Consider the following 20,213-nt stretch of genomic DNA (forward strand, 5'->3'; position numbering starts at 1 on the left):
TCAGCACCATTGTAGCTTTGACCCTGCCTGAAATATTAGGGACAAAATACAAAATATTTCTCATTTTTTTAACCTCGCCAAAATTTTCTTTGAAATAAACATTGCAAAACACTACCAAAATATTATTTATAGCACAAAAAAGTATCACAGACTTTCAAATCTAAATGTTGTGTAAAAATATACCAAATTTGGACTCAATCAGATGAATCATATTTATTTTAGAATGGTATTAGTGAGAAATTTCTTAGGCGGAGAGGCCATTTTGGCACATTTATCCATAAATGTCACCAAACTGTGCCAAATATGTTTTTTACATCAATACTGGGGGTTTGGTAAAAGTACGAGGTCATGTAGCAGCTGGACCCGCCGGTGGGTCCGTAGGGTTCAAGGGGTTAAGAAATGATTTTAATAAACTGTATTTTAGTACGACCGGTTGGAGCTTTAATTAGAGTCTATGTGTGTCAGCATGGATTTCAGTTCTCCAAGACTAATGATCTACTATTTCCATTGTATGAATGATAACATCACGGCTGGTTGGAGAGCAAGGAGAGGGCACATGAGTTTAGCAAACTACCAATGATGAGCATGAATAAAACTCAAATGAATCTTCTAATTAAAATGACATATGCACTATAACCCTTCTTGTTCCACTGAGCCACCCAGACAGAGTCTGATACTTTAACAGACCTGCTCTGGATCAGTCCTAAGGACCGTTTCTGCTGTCTGACAGATGTGCAAAGGCCACTAGGCCCGGACTGTAATTTATACTATGAAACATAATAGAATTCAAATTTATATGAAAGATAGAGTCAAGCCAAAAATTAAGGACATCCAATTGTATATATTCAAACAGTACTCTAAACAGAAATGTGTCTTTTTTGCTGGGGAATGCTTTGGTTAACTATTTTGGTTGAAATGCCCTTATCAAGACACCTCTGGTAGCCATTAACCAGTCTCTGTTTCAGGGATGTCTGTTAAAGCCGGTTACATGCACCGCAAGAACCAAGAAAATTGTCCTTATTCTAGAGATCGTTTGTTTTGTCACCAAGTTCATCTTTGCCCCAAATTTTAGCTGTTGAACTCATAGATAGTTCCAGCATCTGTAGTTTCTTTCTTAAACTACAGGGGATGGAAACAACATAAAGTTCCATAACCAACACAAAGGCAGAAGAGGCAGTTTTTGGATTGATTGGGAGGAGAGCAAAATGTTTTATATCACTTAGACGATCATACAAATATTAATATTTTTTCACCATCTCTACCAGCCGATCCTCGAGCTGTCAGTCACGTAACAGATCACTTTAGGATCTCCACACCTGAAATGAGAGCAGGATTTTCTACCCAAAAAGAAGAGGGGAGAATCACCTCAGTTTTTCCTTTTCAACAACGGCCATCCAAAATCTGACTGACCGTAGAAGTGTTCTCCAACATGTTGCTTGATAAAAGATCTGCACAGACACTGATTGGAAAACAAGCAGGGATAACCTCCAAGATGGGGCTGCAAGAACATTAATACTTTGTTTTTTTCTTGCATAGCTTAGAACGAGAAAAAACACTGTTGCTTCTTGTGGTATATATATATATAAAAAATCCATAATCTTTACTTTGTAATAAAAGCTGCTGGATGAGTTTCTTCCTTGAGCAATCAGTTTCAAATCACCCCACTGCATCTTAGGCAAGCTTGACACTAGGGTTTTGATTTGACCAAGAAATTCATACTTATTTAATTTTAGCCAATCCAAGGTAGGAGGATATTTGCATCATTGTCTTCTTGCGGGTTAGATTAGTTTTTTCTCTGCCAAAGCATCCCTCTACCATGACAATTGGATTATATTTGCTCTGAGGCTCCGCGTTTATAGTCATGGAATGCTTTACTTGTTTCATACCAAACGTGCCTGATGCTCTGGTATATTTGTCTCCATATGCCCAAAGAACTTTACATCAAGGTTTTGGCAAATCTTTGTCTCACCTTTATGTTTTTTGTAGACAGAGTAAAGCTTTCCTCCCTTTACACCTCCTACTAATGTTAAACTTCCACATGTTGACAGTGTTGACTGTTTCCTCTGAGGTTTTATGGGGGAAAAAAACATCTTAGCATCCTGTATTCCATCCTTGGTTTGAATTTGTATGGAAAGCAAGCATTTTGAGAGTTCTTCTAAATGTTCTCCAATGAAACTATTTTCCCTGTTTGACACAGTGTAAGCTGCTATAACCTTCTCCCCAAAGAACCCTCTGACATCTCCATGGATCTCACCAGGATGCTCACTTAAACGCTCAGGAGCAAACCAGACTAAATGTTTGAAGACAAGGTAGCAGCCAAATATATAATGTTTAAATGTAAAAACTAAAAAAGTTTAGGGAGCTGTAGAATGTCCTTGTTTTTATCCGATTTTCTGCGGCGATGGTGTATAAATTTCGCTTTTTACACAGATCAGTTTCCTTATTCATGGGGATGACCTGAAAGAATGCAGTGGAAACCTCCAAACTGCCAGTACTTAAGCAGAAGTTGTATAGCTTTAGACAGGAATATTTGCATTTTAAAAGTAATCATTTAGGTGGATTACAGCACTTCTTCACAGATAGTAATGTATATGGGTGCTTTTCTAAGGAGGAGAAGGAAACAACAGCTAAATGAGATGTGATGAAAAGCTGTGAAGAATTGTTTTGGCGCTTCAGAAATGTGCAGAATTAAACATCTTGTACATCTGATAATAAAAGTCATCTGACATGAGTGGAAATTAAAATTTAGCTAGCTTTGAAATCTGAAAACACTGCACTGAGGACAGTAGAGATAATTCTACATGGAGACTCGCACAGAGAAAAGTTGCAATTAGAAAATATAAAATTTATTCATACAGGTAACACAATCATATCTTCAAAATATCTATATCTAAGGAAAACAGTGACGTGCGGTGAGGTTCATAGCTGGTGAGGCACTGACGTCATCAGAATCAGATTTGCAAATAGATGCATAGATTGACAGCAGTTTACAGGTTATGTTTCACTTCTGCATCCTTACACATACAAACTGTAGCTCACAAAACACACATTTCCTTAAAAAACAAAACAAAATAAATGTTATTACTGTCTTACCTTTACTTATAAATGAATAGAAGTCCTCCTTATCTTCCTTCAGTTTTAAAAGTCTCTCTGTCTCAATGGAGATCACTGCCAGGGAAGAAAGCCTTCCTTGATCCGTCCTGTTCCTGCCTTATGTTTTCAGTCTCTTGAGCACCCCCTGCCATGAGGCAAGAGAACTGCCTGCCTCACCTCGAACTTGTTCTCTGCCGTTTATAATCGCTCATTACACGAAACACGTTACACAAACACAGTTGGTGACAAAAAGCTCTGTACATTATATACATAAGCCAAATTATTAGAAATAAGTTCACATATTACATTTGTTTAAACCATTTTATTGACGCCGTACAGCAACATGCTCTCTCCGCTTTGCAGCCAGCGCAGAGCCAGGGGTTGCGCAATCCAAGGTGAGGCAGAGCTCGCTGCTGCCTCACCGGCATCGCTTCCAAGCATTTGAATGGGAAAATAAGAAAATTCAGCGATTTTGAACAAATAAAAATCGAAATTGGTGAAGCTACATGAAAAATGAATATTTTTTAGTACAAACCACCGGATGAATATAACAATTTAAATTACTTTATGATTATATATTTTCTTTCTTTCCATGATGGCTGGTGAGGCACTGCCTCACCTGCCTCCCCTGACCGCACGTCACTGAAGGAAAACCAGGTGATTGCAAGGACTCATTGACTCTCTGCAATCCCTTGCACTGAGCATGGATGTAGTTACAGTGGAGAGGAAAAACTCTCTTTTAACAGGAAGAAACCTCCAGCAGAACCAGGCTCAATGTGAGCGACCATCTGCCCAGCACGACTGGGGTTCAGATTATGACATGAATAGTATAAGTTCTTTGGTCTTGAAAGATGATTGGCCCCGAAGGAGGTGCAATCCTTAAGCTGATTGCCTGGAGCAGTACAAGGGACATCAGAAAAGGTTCCAGTGAAGCTGATAACAGTCTTCCAGATGATTAAATTTAGTCTCAAGCCTCATTAGTCCTGTTTGTTACTTTTTTGCACCTTTTCCTTTACCTCTTTACTGATCAGCTAACAGCTGAGATGATCAGCCAGTTGAAAACAAGCATGTCTTGAGAGAACTAAATGTAAAACTTTTGTCTATTTTATTACTACAGTATAACTGTGAGTTGAGCAACACATTAAGACAAATTTCCTTTGTAATCTAAGCTGCCTCGTTGTTTATAGCATACCTGATCAGTAAATTATTGCATAGAGTGAATATGTAAAAACAATGGTGAAGTGATCGTTACCTTATCTCAGCTTAACTTACCTCTCATTTCCATCTGTGCTTGTTATTTTTTTCTTGGCGGACCTGGCTTTAACCAATCTATTAACCAAAGTGTGCAACAGAGTTGATCCTACAACAAGAGTGGACACCAGGTTAAATGAGGCAGAGAGCGGTTAGCGAGATGTTCTGCTTCATAAAGCAAAGCGGCAGAGCAAACGTCTGCTAAATCTGTAACCAGATGCTGGCCTTCATTTACCTCCAGCTGCACAGACACATGGGGAATTACCTCATCGGGCCCACGGCCCTCAGTGTTGACACAACCTCTGGTTCTGGCCTGTAAATAGCTTTCTTGCCCCGCTTAAAATCGCTATAAAGACTTTTTTTCTTGAGAAAAGACAGAAGTTCTGGAGGGAGTACATCTATAAAGAGATTACTTAAATCCCCAAAGACACAGGGCTGGCTGCATTAAGGTATTGGCATCCTTGGTTTAAATGAATTAAAAGCTTTACATATACACATTATTGCAGTATGTGGTCTCACACTGTTTCTTTTGCTTTATATCTCAGATTAGAGGAGTGGGTAGTTGGATGGGTTAAATGTAAAGGTAAATTTATGCAATGTGAGATCAATAAAGTTCAATTATCATTATTATTATACTAACAACAGACTTTTAAAGGGCTTATAAAGTAGTGTTGCCATATAGAAGACATTTGGAAGGGAAACAAGTACAAATGCAGAAAATAATTGACGGTAGGTGTCAGGAGCTTTTACCAATATAAAACCTTAGTTTTAAACAAACCCTGGCAATGTGTCTTTGTCTCATCTAATCAATCTTAAAAGCTACAATTAGTCACAGTGAAGCCTTGCAAAATAGATAACCACGGTGTGCTTCCCAAACAACTGGGATTTAGTATATAGACAGGATGTAGTGATTGTTACAGAGACCCACTGAGCCCCAATTTGCAACATTTTCCTGCTCTGCATGGGTTGGCTGGATACTTTTTTTGCTCCAGCTTAATCTGTCTTGCTTCCGCTTTAATCTAAATTATCTAATTATTGCTCTAAATGTAGATATGGGAACGTTTGGGTGAGTAGCTTTTTAAAATCTGAATAAGATTTCTAACTCGCCAGGATCCATTTGGATCCATCATATTTTGCTCTGTCTTTCCCAATTTAAAGAGTGGCAAAAGAATCGACTTCTTGGCCACTGAAACTACAGGAAAACACCATGTCATGGATTAGCAGTTTAGTAAAACTTTTTGTAAATGTTCAAATTGACATTTATCTTATAAATATTAGCAGGATATAAATGATGGCACTGGCCAGAAAACAAAAAAAATAATACAATATTATTTTCACACTAAAAAAAATATAAAAGGTTTTTAAATTTATTGCTATTTTGTGTGAAGTTATACTAACTTAATAAAACACAAGTTTATTTTTCTTTATTATGTAAATGGGACTGTACTGTTTTATATTTATGAAATTAAAATTAATCCAACCTGTACAATTAAAACATAAATACACATACCTCCAAGTTATATTTTTAATGAAAACAGACAATTCCACCTTCAGGTTATAATAGCCCATCTCAATCAACTGTTCAGTCAGAAGCAAACATCATCCTCATAAAGAAACTGTGAGAATGGGAATGTAAAATAAACGGTTCCCGTGCAACCTATATGAATATATAAAATATAAATAAGAGTGTATTTGGGGTTCAAGCCATGAGAACATTTTTATTCTTAATACTTTAGCAACAGAGTATGTAACTTGAGAAGCAATTGTATGAAAATAAAGTGACTCTGAGTTTCCTGCAATCTTCACATGGTCTACATCTGTCATATGTAGCCAATAATGTCCTTGCATATTATAGGCTGTCTGCTACCCGACTTCATCAGAGCTGCAAAGTCATAAAAGTCTGAACCCAGCTCATTGATGCCCGAGTGGGACTGGTGAAAAAATGGAACTTTAAGATTTGACGGCACCACAGGACAGGACAGGCGCTTTGGAGCATTAGAAGCTCTGTTGAGGTGAGAAGAGTCTGTGGATCTCAACCTTACTCTGTCCTCCACAGTCTTAGAGAGACCGGACAGCTTCTTCCTCATGTTGCCAAAAAAGCCTCTCCCCAGTTTCCGTCTTGGATTTGGTTTCAGTTCTGAGGGTTCTGGACAATCTGGTAAGTCCATCCAGTTCTGTATGAGGTCTGCAAAACTATTGTCACCCAGAACCAGAGGCTGACGATTTCGCCCTCTAGTCAGTAAGGAGTTAGTCCAGTCCTCTGGGTCGCTAACTTCAAAGGAGGTCCACGTTTCGAGACAGGCGTCAGATGTTGATTTAGGCCGAATGCGTCCGCTTGGCGCTCTGTTCATCCGGGCACAGGCGGAGGCTGAAACACGCACGTTCCTGGTCCTCCTCAGAATAACACCATCATCCTGCCAGGATGCCTCTGAGTAACCGGAATCAAAATCCAAACTCTTATGGCTACATGGAGAGCGCAGATCTCTTCTGAAACTTAGTTCCAGCCTGCAGCTCGCATCATCATCCTCGTCTTCCTCCTCCAGGGGACTAGCTAGGCAGCAAGCGGAGTCGTATGTGCTGGCTGTGCTGGCTTCAGAGATCCGCAGGCGGGCACGCTGCTCTCGCTGCAGAGCCCGCTGCTGGCATGCCCGCGCCACAGCTGAGTGACGCACTAAAGCTGGTAGCTGGTTGTTGAGGGGTGCGAGGGGATGCCGAACTTGGGGGCAGGCTTTTCGCAGCTGCTTCAAATCTTGCAGTGACCTCATCATGTAGTGCATCTGCTCCTGCAGGCAGTCACTTGAGTCACGTAAGCAAAGCTGAGGAGAAAATAGAGAAAGGTTCACCGTACAACCCTTGACATTATTTCATTAAACCTACAAAGAAAGATTACAGAAAACTTCTACGCCTTAATAAGTTTTGAAGGTTTTTCAAAAGGTTACGTGGGCAGGCTTGGACCTGTTCTGAGTGACTAAACGTCTTTTCTCTTTATAATCCTACAGACCAGCTGACCTGCTGCATAAAGAACACTGTAGACATCATGATCAGACACGTCTATTTGTCCGTTAATTTACTCAACCGCACCAACACCTTGCGTGAACGCCTTGTCTTCAATAGACTCACAAGTGATTCAGCTATAAACCCCAGACAGATTTGATTATGCTTTAAGAAATTATTAGTACAGTGAACGAGAAATAAAGCAGAGCTTAAGAGGAGCACAGAGTCTAATGGTTCCGTATTTAGCTTCAGGGGTCCTTTTTCTCTTTAAACATGGAGCATTCCACTCAGTTTCCTCTCTTACTTAAAGAGTTGATTAGTCAGAGTATGCCAGGAAGAGACTGAAGTTGCTCTCAAACTAAAACAGGACCAGTGGATCATCTGATATTGAATGTGAGAGGGTTTAGAATTAGGATTAAAGTCAAATTTGAGCTTATAAATCTGCAAATCATTCCTAAGTGACAGGATTTTCATTTAAGTTGTTGGTCCTGAGACAGTTTGCAGTGTGATTCAACATTGCTGAGAGAAGAGAACTAGCAGGACAAAAATTATTTGAGCAATCGCGTCTTTTTTTTTTTACATTTTACAGCTTGCAACCTATAAAATAATAGTGGAATAGATTAGATCCCAACTGCTGGCTGTGCTTAGCATTACTATTAAACAGAGGTCAAATGAAAAGGGGGGTTTTCATTTAATTTTGATTCACCTTGAAGTGTTTATCAATACCTCATTCACTAAATACACCATTGGAAACAACATCACTGACCATATTGTTCACTCTTTTTTTTTCATCTAAAAAACAATCCAATCCTAATGCAAAAAATGTCCCTGTGTGGTTTGTAAGCATGAGGTCACTTGGAAAAGTACAACGGGAACCAGAACGGTTAAACCAAATTACAAAATGTTCACCATGCAAATAAATCTAGTTTGCAGGACTACACATAAACAACTCTACATGACAGCGTGCCTGGAAATTTCCTGCAGGAAGCAGGTTAGAGAACAAGTTTTTTTTTTTAAACAAACTTCAATTTAAAAGAATCAGAGCATCACTGAGCATAAAACTGCTGCAGAGCTGCGATGGCAGATGATTGATGAAGTTTTATTTCTAACCATCGTTTTTAAGTCAAGAGCGTCTAATTGAGATGCATATACTAACAAAATGTTATAATCTCAGTGCAAGTGAAGTTGAAAGAAAACTTACCATCTCGTTTAGTTAAGGTGCCTCAGTCACCTTCTGGAAATAAATAAACAAATAAAATGCCGGATTAATAACTGAACTTTTTCTGTAAAACAGGAAAACAGGGGAAAAAGGAGCAATAACCTTACCTTTGATGTGACTTTGCTTGTTCAATGAGTCTAAATCTTCCCATAAAGAAAAAAGTGTCCAGCTTGGATCAGCAGTGAGGTTCTGGATCCAGTCTAGCAGTCTGAGTGAGGACAGAGAGCCGCTGAGTGGATATCCCACCGCTGCTCTCCTCCCCATACAGCCGCGCGCCCCTTCAGCCAATCAGCAGAGACGCGCTTCCAAATGAGCCAATCAGAGAGCAGCACTCTTAATGCCATGAGTTACAAACCCACGAGCTCTGTGGTTGGTTTGCTTTGCCTGCCTTCACCGAGTTACCCACACGGAGCTGTTAAATGTACCTCAAATTATACTGCAGAGCCATTGCTTTGTTCTCGTTTCTACCATCTTGCCTATTTGTAAAGCTCATACTTTAAATTCTATTTTTGTCTTTCAGATTTAATAGTATAGTTAAAGACAGCTCAGTAGGAAGACCTTAAGAACATGCAGATTATCCAATGGAATTCAAACTTTTATTTTATTTAGAATAATTTTATAGTCAAATGTGGACAATCAAAGTTCATTTGAAAATAAAACTTTAAGAAAACGTGAAAGTTACATTTTTTGTTTATATATAAATGCTGTATGCTTTCAGTACAATAAAACTTATTGTAGATAGCCACACAAAAAATGGCTTGTCATTATTCAGTGTTTCTATCTACATGGCTTTTTTTTCATAAACCCCTAACTATTCATAACCATCGCAATGGTGCCATCACAGAACTGATCTCACTTATACTAAACATTACTTACTGTTTTCCTACCTTATTGCATGGTTTTAAGGTCCTTCTTCAAATGTGTTTACTTGGATTCTATATGGCCAAATTTGTGAGCCTTCTGGATGGATCTCTGGAACATCAGAAACAAAAAAGGTGGTTTATAAAAAAACAGATCTTTATCCAGTAAAATAAAAAAAAAAAACAGAATAATTTATTTTGGTTTCATAAAACCTGAACTGGCTTTTTTCTTTCTTTAGCAGAAAGCAATTTTGTAAAGTCCATGCTTCATTAACCTGTGTACCATATGTACCATTATAAATATCTACTTCAAGGTAATCGTATTTAAATAGCTGTATATCTTAAATTTGTCAACCAAATTTTGTTCCAACAAATTTTAATTCAGTATAAAGATTTTGCCTTACCTTTAAAGGAGTATTGCAAACAGCTTTTTTTTTTTTTTGCCATCCTTTCTCTCTATTCTGTGACTGCTTTACTTAATTGTCACACTTTTTTCCTCATTGTCTGCACATTCATTTACAAATCCTGCTGTTGGCTTGCAAAAATCACTAATCTGAGCCACTACAAAATGCATAGATGCAAATGTGCACCTAAAATGAGCATTTAGCCTGTAATCCTGGTAGTCATTCAGTGCTCCATCTCTGCATTTAAAGCATTCAGAGGATTGATGCCTATGCTAATCTGACAGAGTTAGGAGGACTACTGCAACTCATCCTCGTTTTGGAGTTATCAGGGCTGACGGGCCGCTGTTTATGTGCAGATTTCTCCTCACAGCGAATCAGGCATTAACATAAGCGCCAGTAACATGCCCCAACCACTTCATGCCATGTAAATAAAAAAAAAAAGAAGAAAAAAAACATATACAGGATACAACAATTTTCAATCCAAACTCCATTATTATTTTTATTTCTTCAGATCAGCATCATATTATGTTAGCACTTCTTTATTGGTGCATACAATCATCACAAACATTGAAAATAGAGTAAAAGAGCTACTCAGGGGAGTATCCTGTGAACCTTAATATCTGAGACATTAATCCAATAACCAGGATACCAGCAATTGTGGTTCAAGTGAAATGCATCACCCCACACAATATGAAGCAAATGATTTGCACAAGAGTCAGTTCTAATGGATCAGAGGTTAATACAGTTATTTACATCTTCAACCTTGCTTTCCTTAAGTCTTAATATGTTTTATTGTCAAAGTGTTGCTTGACCAAAACCAAAGTACAAAAGGTCAGAGAGGAACTCTTATGTCTTGCTTAACATCATACAGGTTGTCTATGTCCTGCCAAATTATTGTCACAAATGTTGAAGGATTAGGAAAGCTTAGAGCTCGGGTGTCACTAAAAGCAGCTTTGACATTTCTTTTCATTCTGTCCTATCTTGGTCTGTCCTGTTGTTTTAGGGTTAGTTAGATATTTCTTTCTTAAGGTCAAGAACTGTTGGCCATGTCTGGTTTTAAGGGGGGAAATACTGCCTCAAAGACAAAGGAGTGTTAAAGGGGAATGTTTTTTTTAACACAGCTTCAAATATGGCTGCAGTTTATTCCCACTAACATATTATTTGATTAAAGTTAAAGAACAGAATAATGCCCTTATGAACACCCACTTTCACTTCATATGAAACAAGTCAAACACAGAGCTGCAGCGCCCTCTAGTAATGATTTTCTGTGGTTGCAAAGCTGGCTGTTTGAAGAACTATACAAATTTGCAGATAGTTGTGGCTGATGTTAATAAAACAGTTAATCAGTAATCTGCTGTTTTTGTAAAGTCAATTGAATAGAACAATATACATTATACAAAATATAATTTCTGTAATTCAAGTCAAAGATATTTCAGGCATCCTTTATGTTAATTTTGATAATCATTCCAAACAGCATAGAATAAAATGGTCATGTTACCTACACGATCATTTATAGACGGTTGAGTTTAAAGTTGCCTATTCAACCCACACCTTTTATAAAGAGGGCAGGTTGCAAATGCTAAAGAATCTGGTTCTTTACAGAGTAGCATTTAAATAGAACGTTAAGTGAAAGGATAAAGCCATAGAAAACAATACTACAGCAATACCCACAGGATTGAAGCAATGGGAAGCAAATATTTAAGATTTTACAAGATAGATTTGTGTGATCAAAGCTTCAGTTGGCTCTAGAAGTAGGTGTATCACATGAGCTACAACTGTTGGATTAGTTATTTTGAGCTACTCCTAAACAAGAGATTATGTCATAAGGGTGTTTCCTTAACTGAAGGTGAAAAGAGACCTAGATTAGATTCAAAAGAAAAAAATGGGGAAAAAACATCCAGAAACCAGGTTTTGCTGATAATTTAAGGAGTCTAAAAGTATGTACAGTGGTGCATATTTGCACCATATATATTAATGCTCTGAACTTCCATATCAATGCATTTTTTGCACAATGTTTTTTTTTTTTTTTTTTCCCCCCACAGTTGCACCTTGTGGAACCAAAATGAGAATAAAAGGTGTCCAAGTCCAAGTCTATTTTTGAATAGACTTGAATAAATTAAATTGAGTTGATCTTCTGTTGGTGTTACTTGTAAACCTTAGAGCAGTTTATGCCTTCCTATAATGATGTTTATGGGGATGGTTTGGTCCTCTTTTTCATGACTTGTCCAGAGAAGTTGGAGGCTTCTAACAACACCCCAGGCTCATCCCCTAAAAACAACACTGCAATGATTCATTAATCATATCAGATTTATTTACTAAACTGAAGAACACAGGAAAGCTTGAAAAACTATCAGCTTCTTGATATGCTTTCAAATAAAACAAGTTCAGCTAATGCTGCACTTGTGCTTCAATCTGAGGTTCCTAGTTTTATCATTGTTCCTGTAACATAAACTTTGATTTAGAGAGGAGAAGAAGGAAAATAAGTTTTTCCCATAAACTGTTAGTCTTTTCAAAGATTTCCATTTGTGGGCTACGTTATTAATGGCACGAACAGCACAGATACAATCACCCTATATTTGTAATAATTGTGTTTCGTTTTCCAATGAGGAAAAAAACTCTTAGTTTTTCATTAGACCTTACAGAGGAAACTTGGAAGGTTTTTTATTAATACAAAGGATTTTTGGATCACATGTCCAGCAGATGGCAGTATTAGTTTATGGAAGTAAATTGAGTTTTACCAAAAACGAATATTTAAATAAACTCTGCACTGCAAAACAACCCCTCAGACTTTGATTGAGTGTTAAATGTTTAGTTAGATACAAGAATCAAAGCCAATAACACCTATGTACTGCTATACCATTCTAATTGCATATTTAAGCAGTTTCACCACTCTTGTTGCGTTGAGTTCTGTTGAGTATAAACATTCTGCTAAAACCTCCAAAGTGACAGGGTCTCTAGCTCTTTATTATTTTCAGAATTTTAAATCATGACGTTATAGCTTTAGCTACAACTGTAAAAAAAATGCATCAAAGCACATTGTGTGCATCTGGTACAACCGAATTAGAGACTGCCAAGTACGGGTACCACATAAAAACACAGACCATCATCAACTTTAAGAATATAATCAAAGCTAAATTTATCCAGTAATTCCAAATAATCCGAATTGGAAATCCTTGTATAAGGATAAGTGACGGAATAATTATCTTTTGAGTCTTCATTTGTTCTATTTTGATGATTGTGTCTTAATGAAAACTAGATATTTGACTGTATGATCTGGTTGAAATGTCTCTGTAAAGTGCCTTGGGATGACATGTTGTGAATTAAATAAACTGAATTGAATTCATGCCAACAACTTACGCAGATATTTATTGAATGAGGATTAATAAGTGGAGTTAATACCAAAGATAAGCTTTTTTTTTGGAGGTAGAACACCAATAAGCCGTCCAAACTTGGAAACCAAGTCCAGTGGATTGTTTTTAATTTTTTTGGAATCACCAGTAAGGCTCTGCCAGCTATTTGCAGGTCATTAAATGACCAAATAACTTAAATAGGTAAGGATACAAACTAATGAAGGTGCTTCACCGTTCTCCCCAAGACTTATTGGAATAGCGCCGGCAGAAAGGAAGGAACTACAAGATAACTCTAGTTCATTTAGCATAGTGACCTCCTGATGTTACCATCTGCCGTATAGGAGCTATAGTTTCCCAGAATCCTCTGCCTGACAGGACATAGAGGCAAAGCCAACCTCACTGGGTTTAATAATTTATCATTTGTACACATATACTATGTGATTCATGCACATTTGCCCATCTCCATGTTTTGGGTTTTGTAACTGAGCTTTAGCTGGTTGCTAAATGTACCGGTATACCTTTTTTTGTCCTTTTCTGGAAGGCCGTAATCCCAAAATGACCAGCATCATGAAACAGTTCGACATGCAAGGCCTGTAAGGCTGAATTAAGCACAATAATCTGGAACTTCTTTTCAACCATGTTGTATAATTTTAAGGTATTTGCATTGAGCCAGTCTGCAGTTAAGCAGGGAGAGGTAATCAGGCTTTGGATCTGCTGAGGTGTTAAGGAAGCCACTGTTGCTATAATGGCGACATTGAGTTCATTAGCATTGTTGGCTGAGTTGCTTGTTTACCTCTCAATACTCCACAGACTTTCTGTTGGACATAGTCAAATCCAACACGCTAATACAGAATAATTAAATAAAATTCAAAATTTAATTTAATTCAAAGAATATTTTGGACCACAACGCAACACTCCAGTACTTTTCTCCTTAGCCCTGGTGGGAGACTTCTTAAACGATCTCTTGTTCAGGAATGGCCGGGGTAGTTATGGTCAGTTGCTTGGCACATCTCTGTATCACACATATTCCACAACAAGATTCAAAACTGTGAATAAATAAGCATAAAGTTCTAGGAAAACATGAAACGAAAACCCCAAACAAAAACAGAACAAAAACCAACGTGCAAGAGTGATTTCTACTTTATTTAAATTAAATCGTATAAGACCTTTCAAATCATTCTAATATTTTACCAAAAAATGCTAACTTTTTTCTTAATTAGATTTCCATCTCTCTTGAATAATCACTATATATTCATACATTATAGGCTGAGGAAAAAAAAAATACAAAGAAAACAAATTTAGAGGCAAAGTAGGAATCAAAGTATATCTAGGGAACTGCCCTAAACAGAAGTAAAAGGCACAAAACATACTGCAATAGACAGAAATGAATGGTAGTATAAAAAGTGATAGCATGTTAGGTACACATGGACTTTAAATACATGTTAGCATTTTGTCATAATTTTCCCCTGCAGGTGAAAAAAATGTTTTTTTTTATTTATTTTTATAAAAAAAAAAAGAAAGAAAGAAAAATATATTTTTTGAAATCATTTTGTAGGAATGTTAGAATAATTTGTGCAGATTACAGAGCTATTATTGGTCCTGTGGAGACATGCAGAATAATATACGGTTAAGCTTTGAATGATGAACTAATGTAAACATTATTTTTATTTTTTTTTATTATGATTTTTTTCTCTTTTTTTATGAATCTCATTTCATTTTAATCTCCATGCTTCTGCTGAGGCTTTAAAAATAAGCTCCACATCATTAAAACGTTCATAATTTGCACATCAGGATCTACAAGTTAAATTTAGGTGTTTATATAAAAAAATCCTTTCCCTCCTTAAGCAATTGAAAATAAAGGAAAAACAAAACAATCGAATAACAGATGTTGATTTGAGCCAAAAGAGCCGACAACGATGAGTGACTGGATCTCTTTTTGATGGATAATCTGGAAGGCTCGTTGGGTTTTCTGTTTCTTAGGTGTCTTTAATAAAAAAGAAGAGCAGACTGAAGCAGAATTGGACAGTGCAGTTATTCGTGGTGTATGTATAAACAACCCGCCGTCATGGTCATCAGAACTGTTCAAGTAATCTAAAATGACAAGAAAATATCAAACAAATCAGTGACATCCAAGAGGAGAAAAAAGGATCTTTTCTAATAATTTTTTTTTTTTTTACTCGCCTTGAGTCTTCCTCTGATCGGATTTTTAGAAGAGGCCGCAGTCCTTCAAGTTGTTCTTGATGATGACGTCTGTGACTGCGTCAAACACAAACTGCACATTCTCGGTGTCAGTGGCACATGTGAAATGGGTGTAGATCTCCTTGGTGTCCTTCTTCTTGTTCAGGTCTTCAAATTTGCTCTGGATGTAAGCTGCAGCCTCCTTGTAATTGTTAAGGCCTATGAGACACAATGTTTATCGTCAACTTGAGAGAAAACGCGCTAAAAAGGTATGATGTTCTGGTTTCAGTAGCAAACTAGTTTTCTTTTAAGCCCAGAGGGAATACGGTTAATCTGAAGCACTTTCTGTGAGTGTCAGCTCATGTGTTTACTTCCTGTTGCAGACTTTGGAAAATCATTGAGAGCTATGGAGACCAGTTGGCATTAATACAGTACCAGAATACTCGGGGAAGCAGATGGTCAGGGGGCTGTGCTCAATCTTCTTCTCAAACAGGTCCATCTTGTTGAGGAACAGGATAATGGACGTCTCTGTGAACCACTTGTTGTTGCAGATGGAGTCAAACAGCTTCATGCTCTCATGCATCCGGTTCTGGGTGCGACAAGTGCAAAGGATCAAGAGATTAGAGAGGAGGGCAGATGAAAGAAATTAGCTAACCGAAGCCTCAGGTGTCCTGTGAAAACTCTTCTAAGGCCGGGCATACACTGTACAATATTTTCAATCTTTGTATTCCGTCATAGCTCAAACTCTTCGATGAATCCACAGTGTTTAAAAGTTCACAGATCACAATGCATACATCGTGAACGCTCTAATGCGGTCTACGTGCTCACTGTACATCCAAAAACCACACACCGGACTCAGCGCTGAGAGAGGGAGCTGGTCGGACTCAATTTGGAAGAACAGGAAGAAGAACTCCTTTGTTTGCACATGTGCAGAGCGTGAGGTTCTGGTAAATCAGCTCTTAGACGCTCATAAGTCTGCTTCAACAGCAGGATTTGCACACAAGCACCTTATGAGGGCCGAACATGTTTGATTTTCTCTCGAACTAACGACTCCTGATCTGGAGGTAGTCGTGAGTGGCTAATCGGCCCTCTTTACCCTCTGTATACTACACACAAGATGCTGAAACTCGGCTTGATCCAAAAAATGATTGCACAACTGGAGAATTGGCCCAAAATCCCTTAGAGATAGGGTAAGGAGCTCAGTCATCCGGGGAGGACTCAGAGTAGAGCTGCTGCTCCTCCACATCGAGAGGAACCAGTTGAGGTGGCTCGGGCATCTGATTATGATGCCTCCTGGACGCCTCCCTGGTGAGGTGTTCCAGGCACGTCCCACTGGGAGGAGGCCCAGGGGGAGACCCAGGACACACTGTAGGGACTATGTTTCTCGGCTTGCCTGGGAGCGCCTTGGGATTCCCCCGGAGGAGCTGGCCCAAGTGGCTGGGGAGAGGGATGTCTGGGTCTCCTTATGGAAGCTGCTACCACCGCGACCCGAACCCGGATAAGCGGAAGAAGATGTATGGATGGAGGACCAAAAATTGTACAGTGCATCCCCGGCTTAAGATGAGGTCATGTAACAGATTTGCTATTGTTTTGAAGTTTTGAAAACACACCATCTCCTCATCCTCTGCCAGCACCAGGTCGTAGGCACTCAGGGCAACACAGAAGATGATGGCTGTGACGCCCTCGAAGCAGTGGATCCACTTCTTTCTCTCTGAACGCTGGCCGCCGACGTCAAACATCCTGCATGAAGCAGACACAGTGTTAATGAGCCACTTAATCAAGGCAGCAGGGAGGGCTGAATACTACATTTTATTTTACTTCATAGATGCCTTTAGAAACTCTCGAAACAAAATACACAATCTTTCAAACTGACAGACGAACTGAGTGGCTTCAAGGTCTTTTCCTTGTCCTCTCATGAGGACAGCATCTAATGTAAAAGCATCATACCCCACATCTGCTCTTATTTTCTACAGTTTGGTTGCTGTAATAATATGACGGCCTAAGATAGGTGGAGGCTGGATGTCTGCAGGTCTCTAGATGATTAATTCATGGAGATGGAGGGAAGTTGAGCAGAAGAAAGACGATTCCTAATAGCCTGACATCTGAGGGCTTCATTTTGATTTTTAATACTTAAGCTCTGAGGGCAATGGGGTGTGAAGAGAATGACCTTCTAAGGAAACTTCAGGGATATGCTCCAACACCTCAGTTTTCAATTTGCTAAACGTTACTCAGAAGATTGTGTTGGTTTTCACAGACCTTTCAGAGGCTGACTAAGAAGAGCTGACTCACTGCGACACAGTTTGGCTAAATTTCATCATTGTTTGCACCAGTTTCATAGCCGTCATGTGAACAAATGAGGACACCCTATGACAGCCTGTGTGTTTTTCGAAAACGTAAGATAATCAGAATTAACAACACGAAAAAAAAAGATACAACGATAAAAAGGTAACTTTCTGTAAAACATGATTAAGAAAAGCCTTGCCCAGTAAGTAATACCTTCAGACACCAGTATAGGGAGCTAGAAGAAAATACTAAAATGTCTACAAAGGACCTACAAAAGGATCCTGGTACTGCTGATGTGAAAAAGTGGCTTGTAAATATAGAAAGAAAGCCTTTCTTCGTTTTGAGGTATTTAGAGGGGAAAGAAAAACATGAAATTCTAAGAAAAACATGAAATTCAGACAAGTTTGTGAAAGAAACCAAACCTTTCAACCAAATAAATAAAAAACCCTAGCCAATTTTCCTCAGCCATAAAATAAAATGCATTTTTTTACTTTTTCCTAATGAGCTAATATTAGGTTAACTTTTTACACAACTGAGCACATCTAGTTCCTGTAGTGTTCAACTCTTATTTCTGTACATCATAACATACATACTCATTATACAGGATACTGTACAATCTGCCTCAGTTAAATGATGCGCTGAAATACATCAATATACGTTCAGCTGAGACCCATCTTTGTCCATCAGATAAAAAGTACCATATTCTTAGCATTATATAAAAGCACTTCTGAGAAAAGCAGTAGAAAACTGAAAATTAAAAGCATTTTTTCCCCCTAAATTCACTAGCTGTAAGTGAAGATACAATAAAATCCCACAGACATCATGTCAGAGTGAAGTAACAAAAAGAAAACCAGTTTTATGGCTAATATTTATCAACTTGAATGACACTAATGGTACTTCCCTCCCCCACACCCCCCTGAGTAAGTAACAGCCAACTTCTGATGGCTTTTGTTTTAAAGTAAAGGAAGAGATGAGATGAAAAAGTTGGGTTTGGATCTTCTTATTATTATTTTTTTAAACAGAACTTATTTTGTGTTGAAAAAAACTGAAGGAATTAATCTAAAATAAAAATAAAAAACAGCTTAATAAAAGACTAAATATATTAACTATCAACTAATCAGGTGTATCAGTGTATCTTTTCATGTTTTAAACTACATGTTCACATAATAAAAGTCAAATTTTAAGTGAATCAAACACTATTTTTAAACATCTAAACTGTTCGGCCTTCTGAAGATGAATATTTACAGAGATTATAAAACAATGAGCTTTATTGATTGAAAAATGTATTTCCAACTTATTTTTTTAAACAACCTCTACAATATATGTTGTCTGTTACAGCTGTGCTGCTTCTAAAGGTTATATTAAATAGGATTTGTTTTGTGTTTAACAACTTTTCAAACAAAGAGCCCAGACTTTAGTCTTACTTGAAATGCAGGTCCTTGAAGGTGAAATGTGTTTCCACGATGCCTGTGGTCTTGACTCGGGTCCGCAGCACATCTTGCTGTGTGGGGATGTAGTCGGACTTGGCTATCCTCTCCAGGTCATTAAGGTAGCTGGGAAGCACATTTTAGTTGATATTTTAGAGAATATCAACGGGAGATCATTTACTAGACTTATGCAGAAAAACGGTAAGCATTTTATTTTTATTTTTATTTAAATTATAGATGTACTGTGCTTTTGAGTTTTTTTTTGTATATGAATTCTGAATAAAAACACAAAGCTCAACACAGTTATTAAATTTAGACCCAGATTCAGACTGTTTTAATACTTTAGCTTTACTTTACATTAGCAAAACAATTGAACACATTTAAATTTAGTGGCAACTGAAGATGAAGCATGTTTTTATGTGGAATATATCTTTTTGTCATTTGACTATTTAAAGAAGGGGTCTACAATGTTTTCCAGGTCAAGGACCCCCAAACTGATGGCGAGATGGAGCAGGGACCCTCTAATTATATATATTGTTTTATATCAAACTGGTCTTACAGTCACATTATTGCATATGGAGTCATGTAACGAAAGTTATTTCACCCTGGGATTATTAAAGTATTCCTGATTCTGATTCCTGGTTAATGGGACAGGTGTTGTGAATGAAACAGTGCCCAGCTTGAATGAGCTCCGTGTGTCGCTGAATGTGTGCATTGATGACTGAAAGACATTATCCGCCTCCATTTATCTGTTTACTACAGTGTGTTGAATTTATGTTAATGTGTATTTAACGACATTTCAATTAGTGGAATAACTTGCAGGGGGGAATATATAAAAAAAAAAAAGAGGTCTAATCAACCAAAACTTTCGCGACCCTCATGCAGTACCTCCGTGGACCACCTAGGGGTCGCAGACCCCGGTTGAAGACCTCCGCTTTAAAGAGTAAAAAGAGCGGGGATGCAGGTGGAAAAAGGGTCCCAGCGTTCTCACGCTCTTCGCTCTTCTAGCTGGTTCAACTTCACGAGTTGTTTTCCACAATGGTGGTCATACAAACAAGGCAAGCTAATAAGCGGATGTAGATTTGACCAATCAGAGGCTTCCTGTCTTCGGTCAGCTACGATTGGGAGAGGTGCAGCAGAGTGCCTGCAGAGGG

At 38.1% G+C, this 20,213-nt stretch overlaps 2 protein-coding genes across 2 annotated transcripts in view; both read right to left on the reverse strand.

Moving 5' to 3' along the window:
- Positions 1-5,855: 5,855 nt before the first annotated feature.
- On the reverse strand, positions 5,856-8,814 carry LOC119776696 (PAK4-inhibitor inka2-like). The gene is made up of 3 exons (XM_038275273.1): positions 8,665-8,814; positions 8,540-8,572; positions 5,856-7,160 (listed from the first exon to the last, which is right to left on the reverse strand). Exons 2-3 carry the CDS (start codon positions 8,540-8,542, stop codon positions 6,165-6,167), a joined length of 999 nt encoding a protein of 332 aa, XP_038131201.1. The 5' UTR covers positions 8,543-8,572; positions 8,665-8,814; the 3' UTR covers positions 5,856-6,164.
- A 5,479-nt stretch (positions 8,815-14,293) lies between these two features.
- The window catches only part of LOC119776661 (guanine nucleotide-binding protein G(i) subunit alpha-2-like), a 68,340-nt gene continuing 62,420 nt past the window's right edge, over positions 14,294-20,213 (reverse strand). Inside the window, exons 5-9 of the mRNA XM_038275213.1 lie at positions 19,057-19,185; positions 16,960-17,089; positions 15,785-15,938; positions 15,353-15,568; positions 14,294-15,262 (exon numbers count right to left, since the gene is read on the reverse strand). Of these exons, the coding sequence (XP_038131141.1) occupies positions 15,378-15,568; positions 15,785-15,938; positions 16,960-17,089; positions 19,057-19,185 (604 nt within the window). The 3' untranslated portion in view covers positions 14,294-15,262; positions 15,353-15,377. The remainder of the gene's footprint in view (positions 15,263-15,352; positions 15,569-15,784; positions 15,939-16,959; positions 17,090-19,056; positions 19,186-20,213) is intronic.

The sequence above is a fragment of the Cyprinodon tularosa genome, unplaced genomic scaffold, assembly GCF_016077235.1.
Source record: "Cyprinodon tularosa strain WSP-4 unplaced genomic scaffold, ASM1607723v1 ctg95, whole genome shotgun sequence".
NCBI classification, from domain to species: domain Eukaryota; kingdom Metazoa; phylum Chordata; class Actinopteri; order Cyprinodontiformes; family Cyprinodontidae; genus Cyprinodon; species Cyprinodon tularosa.